At 37.6% G+C, this 11,612-nt stretch overlaps 1 protein-coding gene across 2 annotated transcripts in view; it reads left to right on the forward strand.

Annotated features, from left to right (window-relative positions):
• LOC145269263 (ankyrin repeat domain-containing protein 13D-like) overlaps positions 1-6,232 on the forward strand; it is a 148,788-nt gene extending 142,556 nt beyond the window's left edge. The window contains exon 14 of one of the 2 annotated variants that reach the window (XM_080124888.1): positions 4,190-6,232. In XM_080124888.1, coding sequence (XP_079981014.1) covers positions 4,190-4,424 — 235 coding nt within the window. In that variant the 3' untranslated portion in view covers positions 4,425-6,232. The remainder of the gene's footprint in view (positions 1-4,189) is intronic. The other variant, XM_080124889.1, reaches the window with a different exon arrangement.
• The last annotated feature ends 5,380 nt before the right edge of the window (positions 6,233-11,612 follow it).

Raw genomic sequence — 11,612 nt, forward strand, 5'->3', positions numbered from 1 at the left:
CCACACCAAACCCCCCCAAACCCAACCACACCAAACCCCCCCAACCCAACCACACAATCCCCCCCCCAAACCAACCACACCAAACCCCCCCAAACCCAACCACACATAACCCCCCCCTACCTTCCACACCAACCCCCAAACCAACCCACACAATCCCCCCCATTACATCTCACATACCCCCCCCAAACCCATCCACATACCCCCCCAATCCCAACCTCACATTCCCCCATACCCAACCCCTTATCCCTACCTCTCATTCCCCCCCCCTTTACCTTCCTCTCATTTCCCCCCCCTTTACCTTCCTCTCATTTCCCCCCCCCTTTACCTTCCTCTCATTTCCCCCCCCTATACCTTCCTCTCATTTCCCCCCCCCTTTACCTTCCTCTCATTTCCCCCCCCTTTACCTTCCTCTCATTTCCCCCCCCCTTTACCTTCCTCTCATTTCCCCCCCCTTTACCTTCCTCTCATTTCCCCCCCCCTTTACCTTCCTCTCATTTCCCCCCCCTTTACCTTCCTCTCATTTCCCCCCCTTTACCTTCCTCTCATTCCCCCCCTTTACCTTCCTCTCATTTCCCCCCCCTTTACCTTCCTCTCATTTCCCCCCCCTTTACCTTCCTCTCATTTCCCCCCCTTTACCTTCCTCTCATTTCCCCCCCCTTTACCTTCCTCTCATTTCCCCCCCCCTTTACCTTCCTCTCATTTCCCCCCCCTTTACCTTCCTCTCATTTCCCCCCCCCCCCTCATTCCCCCCCTTTACCTTCCTCTCATTCCCCCCCTTTACCTTCCTCTCATTTCCCCCCCTTTACCTTCCTCTCATTTCCCCCCCCCCTTTACCTTCCTCTCATTTCCCCCCCCCCCCCCCTTTACCTTCCTCTCATTTCCCCCCCTTTACCTTCCTCTCATTTCCCCCCCTTTACCTTCCTCTCATTTCCCCCCCTTTACCTTCCTCTCATTTCCCCCCCTTTACCTTCCTCTCATTTCCCCCCCTTTACCTTCCTCTCATTTCCCCCCTTTACCTTCCTCTCATTCCCCCCCCTTTACCTTCCTCTCATTCCCCCTTTCTCTTTCTATCTTCCCCACTTCTTGATGTCTGTTTACATTGCACTTAAAATGTACCAAACATTAATACTGTAACCCTTTTCCCCTCTCCCATTACAAAACTCATTCATGTTCTGCAGGGCAAGGAACAAAATCGATAAAATCCACTATAAAACAACCAAACCAAACACTACAAACTAGCAATTGAAGATACAAAGAGTTTGAAGAATAAAAACCTTCTACAAAATAATTGGATGCAACATGAATACTATTTCCAAAATAATTGGATTCAGCATTAAATAATGCGAAAAGGATGGATATGCTGTAAAAACAAAAAAAAACAACCCAAACCAAGCCCCTCACTACTCAGTAGCCCTGTACCTTGTCTTGTGTGAAACGTGAAAAAAGAAAAGAAAAAAGAAAATGCAACTTTGTAACTATTACTCAGAATAATTATCGGTAAGACGTCAGAGTTTCTTTCACTTTCTTTTCTGCCTTCACGTCAGGGGTTTTGAGCCTGCCTGCCTACTACCACTTTGTTTTTGTTTTGTTTGTTTAATTTTTAATTTTTTTTAACACGTCTCTCCACTCTGGCTGCCTACTGTTGTTTTGAATGGCTCAACAAAAACTTGTTTACATTGGACTTGAAAGCTACCAAATTGTAATCAACCAGGAAGCAGACCAGTGGAACAGTCTTCCATAGATGGGCAGTTTTAGAAAAGAAGCTTTGTTCATGGAATCTGTGTTTAGATTTAGGCACAGATAGAAAGTGGGCAAAATTGCTGACAGTGATTCTAGGTAGTCGAATGTCTTTTGTGAAAGTTTGGCAAGAGGAACCATAGATTGTAACTCAGACAAGCACTTGCCATGAAAATAACGATTTTAAGAGTTAGGTGTCAATTCAGGAAACTGTTGTCGTTTTTTTACCTAGAGGAGAATTACTATTGTTAACCAAGGGTTTCTATCAAGCTTCTCTACATACTGTGATGATGTGTGAAAGTAAAACCCAGCGAGTGAGAGTTGAAGATATGTGTTGCATGGAGTGAAATAAATGAACTCTTCAAAGAACAGATGAAAGTTGTTGGGTCAGTAGATGTATAACAGTTAAAGTGTTACATAGTTGGTCCGAGCAACGGCAAGTTAGCTGAACAATTATTATTAAGATCGTTATTGATAGTTGTTAAAAAAGAAACAGAAAGAATGTTCCTATTTACTTGGCTCCCCACAAGGGCAAAGTTTTAATATAGGGAAATAAAATCGAGCTCCCCAAAAAGGAGCACTCTGGATATAAACAGAAATAAAAATTGTCCCAGTCATAAAGGATTTCTTTTCCACTGACTAGGGTCCTGGATATGACCTTAAACTATATGCGATGGTGAGGCCCCAGCTTGCAAGCTTTGGGGAATGTGGAGCCACCCTTTGCCATTGCTCCCAGGTCCACTCTGACTCTGAGTGGTAGTACCTGTTAGGGTCCCAATTATTGGTTAAATAAAAACCGACTTGAAAAAAATATTCTATTAAAAATTTTTTATTCAAAATCACTGGATTTGGCATTAAATAACCTGAAAAGGGTTGATATGCTGTAAAACAAAAACAACCAACCAATCCACTGACTGAAGAAAAGGTGGAGTGTAGTATCAGAACAGATACTACACTTTGTGTTTAGCAAGAAGGCCAATGTTATCAAGACGAAAGGTATTGTTTAGGATAAAATAATTTATGTTAAATCTAGCCTGGGTGCCCGGCATTGCCCGGGTGTTTGGAAGTGTGTGTTGAACAAAAAAAAAAAAAAAATGGTCGTAGGCAGGCAGGTTTGAACCTTTACCGCGAAGGAGGAAAAGAAAGTGAAAAAAAAATGTCACGTCTTTGCTGTTGTGTCCATCTCCAAACAGAAATGACGTAGGTTTAAATTAAGGCTAGTCAATCGAAAAGAGGGGATGACTTTCGGAAATATTGGTGAAAAAAGCGATCCCCTCCTTGTAGAAAAGTGGCCAGTTGAGAGTGAAGAAATGTTTTTGGACAATTTTTCGATATTTGTCGTCCGAAGGGTCGAGCTTCAAAACGATACTGGTCTTGTGAAAATCTGTCGCCTCTGTCGAAAGTTTTAGGCAGACATACAAACAAACATACATTTAAACAGACTGGTGAGATTTATATTATTGACTAGCGGGGGTGTCTGGCGTTGCCCGGGTGTTTGTCGATGTAAAGTTTTGGTAGGCAGGTAGGCTCAAATCTGTTGAGGTGAAGGTGGGGAAAAATGTGTGATAACTTATTGCAACGCTACAAACTCAACAGAAGTGAGAATGGTTGAAATTAAACGATTAAAAAGTTAAGCGAATGAATTCACACAAGTGACAGGTGTGTGAATTTAATGAGGTCAAACATCAAGCCATACGGGAATGAAATCCCGCACTTTGGCTGCAAGCCATTTTTTTTTTTTGTTTTGTCTCCTCAAAATGTTGGGGGGGGGGGAAACCAGCTTCCCATAAAAAAAGGAGTGTCCAAATGAATAGAAATTGTCTGATATGACGGGTTTTTTCCCTCATTGATCAAAGCTCATTGCTTCTGGACGTGCCAGCACAAAAGGCCAGGAACACACTTCGCTTTCGATTTTTAGTTTTGCGTTTTACTGAAAAGCCAAACAAGCATGCGTACAGTAAAAAAATAGCATATAAAAGTCACTCAAATACAAGATAGGCATGACGTCCTTTCGTAAATCACAGATATTATAATCTATGGAGTATATAAAAAGTTCTTAGAAATAGAGACCCCCCTTCGAATGAGTTTTCATGCGAATTTCTACTCTTGGTTTGTTTTTTCCCTTATTTTCTTCCTATTCCTGTTTTGAACTGACATGAACATTTTTTTTTTTTTTTTCTTTTTTTTGCATTTTATGATTGATCATCATAAACTGCTGTTTGATTTAATGCCATAACCAACAAATTTTAGCTCGGCTATAATAATAATTTGCTCATATCTTTCTTTCCTCTGAAGAGAAGGATAGCATTCTTTGAAACTCCACGGAAGAAGGATTTTTTGAAAATTGTTTTTGGAGTATTTTCTTGAACAATAAATTGACTTGAAAATTTTAATTTACAGTCCTAATTTCTTTTCTTTTATAATGATTTTTTTTTTATTTTTCTTACCCCAGGGCGATAGCTGAAAGCATTCGGATGTCTGGCTCTGAACTGGATGTCGGGATGAATCGTCAAATTATCTCCGAGCCATTAACGCCACCAACCCCGCTGGACAACGACAATGACGATGAGCAGTTGCGTCTGGCAATGGAAATATCGCAGAAGGAGCAACAGGAGGAGGAGAATAGACGTAAAGAGGAGGAGGCAGAAATTGAACGGATTTTGAAACTATCACTTACAGAAAAATAGAGGACTTATTTTTTTTTTTTTTTTTATTTAAAACAAATTTTTTTTTTAACAGAAAAATAGAGGACCTATTTATATTTAATTGGAATTCATTATTGAGATGAGTATTACTTATTAATTTATTTATTTGCGGACTATTATATATTAGTTGTTTCATGACGTTTCAGGCAACTATTCCTCTGGCCTTCATCAGGTGGTAACTGCGACAGGATAGGAACTCCGAATCCCCTAACTGCATTCTTCGCAATTGTAGCCAAAAATGTGGTGAGACGACAACAACTATGGAAGGCAGTAATTGTTGAGAATGCAGTCAGGAGTTCCTATCCTGTCGTGGTTACCACCTGATGAAGGCGGAGGAATAGTTGTCCGAAACGTTGTGAAACAACAACTAAGAAAGATTAGGATAATAGTCCGCAATGAATAAATTAATAGAGGACCTATTGTTTTTTTATTTAAAAAAAAAAAAAAAAATGGTACTTACACAGTTTAATCAAGATATTAAAAAATGAAAATATCGAAAAAGGGTTATATTGTACGTATCCGTTTTGAACTGAAGATCTGCGGAAAAAAATTTCACTTAATTTGATCGAGTAGTTTTTTTTTTTTTACAGCAGAAAAACACGTTTTTATGACAGCACGTTGAAGGTAGATATCTTTGAATTTTTTTTAAATTTTTGTTTGGATTTTTAGAACATGCCATGGGGAGATAACTCAATTTAAAGCGCCGACACTCCCTCCCCATCTTTAATACTAGCTTTTCTTCCTAAAAATCGAACCTTTTGCTCGGTATCATAACAAATTGTTTTTTTTGCTGTAAAAAAAAAAAAGAAAAAATACTTGATGAAATTAAGTGAAAATTTTTTTTTTCTTTTGGAGAACTTCATTCCATAACGAATGCATACAATATAAACTTTTTTCAATATTTTCATTTTTTAATGTCTTGATTAAACTGTACAAGTACCCAAAATTTAATTTAAAAAAATTTTTTTTTTTTACTGGACATCTGTCTCCCCCTCTCCCCTCCCACTACACTTAACATTGACACACATACACTAAAGCAGACAGTTTCAAAGCAACCACTTGTCTCCTACCCCATTTCGTTTTGTTGTTTTGATACTACGACGCAAAGTCAGTGATCGTTTTACTCTGATCCACAGATGTTATGTCTGATTTTTTTTTTTTTTTTTTTTTTACGTTCTCGTTCTTTAAAGGCAATAAGAACACCCTCACATACAAAAAAAAAAAAAAAATCGATGGAGGAGACTTGCATTCTTCGTTTCAATTTTTATTTATTTGCTTCTTTTTTTTTTTCTTTTTTTTTTTTTTGTTACTGTCAAAACTGTTTAAAGTCTCGATAGATAATCAAAACTAAAAGTAAAAAAGATATATCCATAATTTTGATCTGTGCATCCAGTCCATTCAATAATCTGTTTTCTTTTTTTATTAAACACATAAATGAATAACCACTTTGTCTGAGATGTATGAATATATATATATATCATAATCTTAATTTATTATACCATTTATGTTATAACTAGGCTATGACAAGAGAATATTCTTATTGTTTTAACTTTCAAGCACATATCCGACACAGTTAGACACAGTTCCTATTTACAATGCCTCCTCATGGGACAGTTAAGTACCAGGGTCGTTTTTTTTTAATGTGGAGAAAAGGAACAAAAATAAAAATTGTGGTCAGTCGTGAAGGAGTTCTCCTACACTGAGAGAGAACAAGAAATTAAAGTGCAGCATCTGAAGAACAGATACTACACTTTGAGATATTAAATTTTTTATTCACTAAAAAAAAAAAAGAAATACAAAAAGAAAAAATGAACAAAAAATTTAGGCACAAGGCCAACTCAAAAAGAAGTCATGAGGGGGGGGGGTCCATATTGTGTCTGTTTGATACTTAAAAGGATTTCTCTCTCAGCATCTTTTGTCCTAATTACCCTTTTAATTATGTATGGGGGGGGGGGGTCCTACTTAAACCCATATACTACACTTTGATCCCGGCTCAAAGACCAAGAACGTCTGTTCTTATGAGATATGTATGTAGAGGGGGCACAGTTAATCAATAAAAAACCACATAACTCTATCGAAAAACATAAGATATTGACTGATATATATATATATATATATAATATAAAGCTGAACGTGTGTGTCTGGTCACGAATAGGCTCCTATATGGTTGACTATTATAGAAAACTGATCATATATAATGATAGATGTATCGAGACACAGGAATGGGTATGTTTGATCGGGCAGAACGGTGATCCATTATAATTGTGGGGTCTGCGTTCGCACCTGGTCCACAAAGTATGGACATAAAAAATTTAAAAAAAAAAAACGTTTACAAGGGTTTTTGATATAGATGTACATAAGAATACTTTGATAAGTATGTTTTTAACTTAAATAGGGATGGTATAATAAAATTGTGTGGTCTGCGTTCGCGCCTGGCCTCCATAGAATGGATATAGGCACAAACTTTAATAAAGACTTTTCATATGTATCTGTGTAAGTATACTTTGATAATTATGTTTCAGTTTGAAGAAATATGGTATAATAAAATTATGGGGTGTTCGTTTGCACCTGACCTCCATAGAATGGAAATATGTCACAAAGTTTAACAAGGTTTTTTTAATATATATCCACAGAATATTGTGATAAGTGTTTCAGTGTGAACAGGTATGGTATAATAAATTATGGGGTTTATCTATTTTATTTTTACTTTCATCATATTTTGCTTTGGTTTTGCTACCCCCAAATTCGAAGCTATCTCTTTACAACCCTTCCTTTTCATAACCTATCATACTTTCATAAATCAGAGTCCATTTTCTGTAGGCTGTTTTTGAACCCAGTCAACGACGGGTACTTTTGCTAGTATATATATATATATATATATATATATATATATATATACACACTTGAGAGTCAAAATAATGAAAAGAATATTCTCATGTCACAGCCCTATAATAAACACTTTAAATATGATAATTAGGCTCTAAAAATCAATGCTAAAAGATGGACACGTGTTTCAAAAAAAAAAAAAAAAGCAAAACATTATTAAATCAGAATAAAACCTTGCATTAATTTCCGGTTCTCGTCCAGAAAAGTCAAAAGTCAAAAAAAAAAAAAAATTATCTGTATGATGTACGTACCTATGATGGAACAATAATGTCTTACACTACCATTGTGAATAAACAAAGGGAGATAACTCAATTTAAACTCCCAAAATTTTCTTTTTGTGTTCAGCCTTCTAATGGCTATGATTTACAATTCATTCATTCACGTGTTGTCTTGCATGAAACAGGTATTGATGGTATGACTCTTCATGAATTCATCGTTGCTCATCATTCACGCTGTTTTCTTGAACGTGTTCAATGTATTACCACAGCTTTCTTTGCAGTTGTGCAAATAGTAAGTTGCAGTTTCTTTCTGTCCGAGCAATGCCTATACTGGGCGATTGTCATGGTCATTTGTACCCAAAGGAATCTTCTGCCCAGCACAATGAGATATGAAACCACAAACAAGTTTATTCCTGAGTGCTTCTGTATTACATCAGTCACATGACCTCGTATTACCCTGATTGGAGGGCTGAAGTGGGTACTCGACCTTGTCCAGGGGTCTCTCACAGTGTAGCAAAGGGAAAGAGACACTTCACTTTATTATTGTAATTAGCCCAGGCTCATCGTTGCTTAACTTCGTGGATCTCGCAGGAACCGGTTTATCAACAGGATTATGCTGTATTTTGATTTACCATTAATCTGAGAAAAAAAAAAAAAAATTATTTTCTATATAAAAATAAAACTACTTGATCACTTTACATGATTTTTGGAATATGATCTTTTCGTTCCGTGACAGCGTAAAGATTTTTCTTTCATTTTTTTTTTTGTTTTTTTTAATATTGTTGGAATTCTGGACCACCACTGATTTTCCTCATCAGCATATAAATTTTATGATATTACTATTCGGATAACATCCAATAGAATCAGTTCAAGAACAAAGCAATGTTCATATAGAGCAAGGGTCTCCAAACTACAGCCCGTGGGCCAACTCTGGCCCGCCAAAGTCTTTAATCCAGCCCGTGGAACTGTTATGGAAAACGTAGAAATATCGAAGAAAAAATTTTAAAATGGTAAAGTGTGAGATTGGTATTGTGGCTTTCTTTTTATTCAAAAAAGAGTCAAAAGAATGAGTGTATTTTATTTATTTATTTTTATTTAAGTAAAAAAATAAAATAGACGTTCACCCATAACAAGGAATATCGCTACATGGACGCAAAGGGCTACTATTTGGGACCTTGCTTAGGAAAGATTAACAAGATGCTGGTTTGTTATATTTAAACTTCTGCATGTCAGTAAAGCCAGGGTAGCAGGAAGGGAATACTAAAGTCTAGCTGTTCCAGGGAAGAAACTATTAGAATAGAGAGCTTTCTAACATTTAGGGACCTCCACAGTGAAGGGGTGAGATTTTGTTGCTTAGCAGGTCTGTCGGGGATATGTACATTGAGGGGGCACAAGTGCACAAGTTTTGGAGAACCATCTATCCATCCAGTGTGGCCACAGCTGAGATTGAACTCACTACACAAGTTTGTAGTGTAATTCAAATCTTGTCGGTAGCTGAATACTTGATGCTTCAATAGGGCTATCAAGGGTATTTTTTATCGTGACACCATTAGATGGGTTGCCTACCATGGCTTAAGAGAGTCCCATCTACCCTCAAGAGAAGGATACGACTGTGCCAGTTTCTCAACCTGGTATTTTACCTCATGATACATACAGTGTCTTGCCTTTCCAAATGGTCACCGATCTGGTACTGGCCAGGCTCAATGTTGCTTAACTTTGGTGATCTAGTGAGAACCGGTGTGTCAACGTGATTGGGCCGTATATTAAGAGAACCAGTTTCACTAAAAAGCAAAGCTAATGAACAAAACAGTATAAAACATGTTCAGGTCATTGTTTTTTTTTTTATTGTGACCTGCATAGCTTTAAAAAGTCATCAATATGGCCCTCTGTTTGAAAACTTTGGAGACACCTGATCTAGAGAAACGAAGTGAGACACTTGTTTCAAAAGAGATGATTGGTAAACCAGAAAAATCATTTAAAAAAAAAAAATTCAGTATTTTTCCAGAATTCCCCTCCTCCTCCATAGAAAAAACAAAGATAAAGAAAAATCTGTGTGATGTACCTACCTGTGATGGAAAAAAAATATTGTGCATATGGATAAACAATGATCATCCATATGTACGCGCATTTCTCAAAAAAAAAAAAAACATTTTTAGGGTGAAGCTTTAAAAAGTTTTATAATTTCCTTCATCAGCACAGATTTTTGGAGCGTGATTATAATATTTAAAAAAAAAAAATTTTAATTTGCCAATTTTTTTTTTTAATCAACCAGATTGTACAAGGTGCCATAAAAAAAAAACTTTCCGGACATTTTTGTACAAGCATTTAAAATTGTCTCAATTTTAGACATCTTATGAGATGCTTGACCAATTTTTATGATTTCAGGTTCAAATGAACAGCTACAGCAGGAATTGGAATACACCCTACTGAAGCCTGATTGTCACAGCTTATGAATTTAAAAACTGCAATCTGGACATGAGGACAATTTGAAAGAAGGATATGCAATAAAATTTTGTTTTAAACTTGGAAAAAATGCCACAAATGTATGGAATGCTTCAGATTGCTTTTGGACCATCTTGCATGAATCAAGCTTCAGTTTGTGAGTGGCATAAGAGATTCAAGGAAGGTAGGGAGTCTATGAAGGATGGTGGGAGGAGTAAGGAAGTCAGAACATCAGAGTTGACTGACCAAATAAAGAATTTCATAGATAAAGCCCATGATGTGTCTGTAGAGGCAATGTCAGTGTGGTAACTGTACATAGAATTATTCACAAGAAACTGAAGATGCGAAAGATTTGCGCAAAGTTGGTTACAATCGTGCAGTTCACAACTCCATCGTTCTTATAGACTATTTTTTGATCCAGATGGGCATTAAGACAGTTTTCTCACCCTCCCTAAAGTTTAGACTTTGCGCCCTGCGACTTTAGTTTATTCCCTAAACACAAGGAAAACCTTAGAGGCTGTCGTTATGAGACAAAGAGGCTGTGGCGAGGGTTATTGACATGCTCACACAAGAGCACTTCTGTGAGACCTTCCAGAAGTTGTAGGAATGGTACAATAAGTGCATTGCAGCCAGAGGAGATTACTTTGAAGAAAACTATAATTTCATATTTGTACTATTGTAACGCCTCTGTGCGGCTCAGCTCAGGTGCATAGGCTCGTGATTGAAGTGCACCTGTAGCCGATACATGTGGCGTTACGTTACCCGTGGTTTCGTCTAGTGGTCGAATTTGTCTTCGGTCGTCGTCGGTCTCTCCTTCCGGTTCTGCTTTCAAATCAGCTTCCAACCGTCACCTGGGCTATCGGAGAAATATATTGCATTGACAACGGCGTTCCAATCAAAGAAAAGAAAGTCAAAACTTAATTGGTTAACACAGAATTGATTATTGTCTTTGACTTTAAAATATAATAGTTACACACTGCCTGGTCATGCAACTTAGGGGGCTGGCAGTTTTGTTTCTTCTACCAAGTTCTCCGTTCTTCATCTACCGTCCGTCCACGGGAAGGGATCAGTGAAAAACAGACCCCAATTAGCTAAGTGTTTTGTTTTTATCAAATCAGTAATTCCTCCGTCCACCTTTTTGGAGTTATTCTTTCTTTCCTTTCCTCTCCCTCTCCCTGTTTCCCTGATTTCTACTCCTCCTTTTGGCTTTATCTATCCTCATTTTTAACCCTCATTGCACTGAGGTGTTCCTTATTGAGCTATTAGTCACTCCCAGGTCGACAATGCCTGGCAGCAACCCCTCACCCCCGATTCCCACCCCAAGCTGTCAGTTTAAGAATCCGGATTTCTTCATATCGCTCAACAGAGGGCCCAAAACAACCTTTTCGTTGTTAACGGATTTCCAACAATAAGATAAGAACAATTATTTGTTTTTTTTCTCTCTCTGACAAAATCCCAGACATTTCTGTTTAAACAACATCAAACCATCATCATGATCATCATAATTCAGTCGTGCGAATTTCTCTGAATTCGTGTCGACTAGCAAGGTCACTCGGCATCGCTCGGTCCGCATCATGTCACACTATCAATAAAAATGCCCATATAGCCTGGAATGCACCTCATA

Source organism: Euprymna scolopes, chromosome 45, assembly GCF_053919585.1.
Source record: "Euprymna scolopes isolate OS-2025 chromosome 45, ASM5391958v1, whole genome shotgun sequence".
NCBI lineage: Eukaryota > Metazoa > Mollusca > Cephalopoda > Sepiida > Sepiolidae > Euprymna > Euprymna scolopes.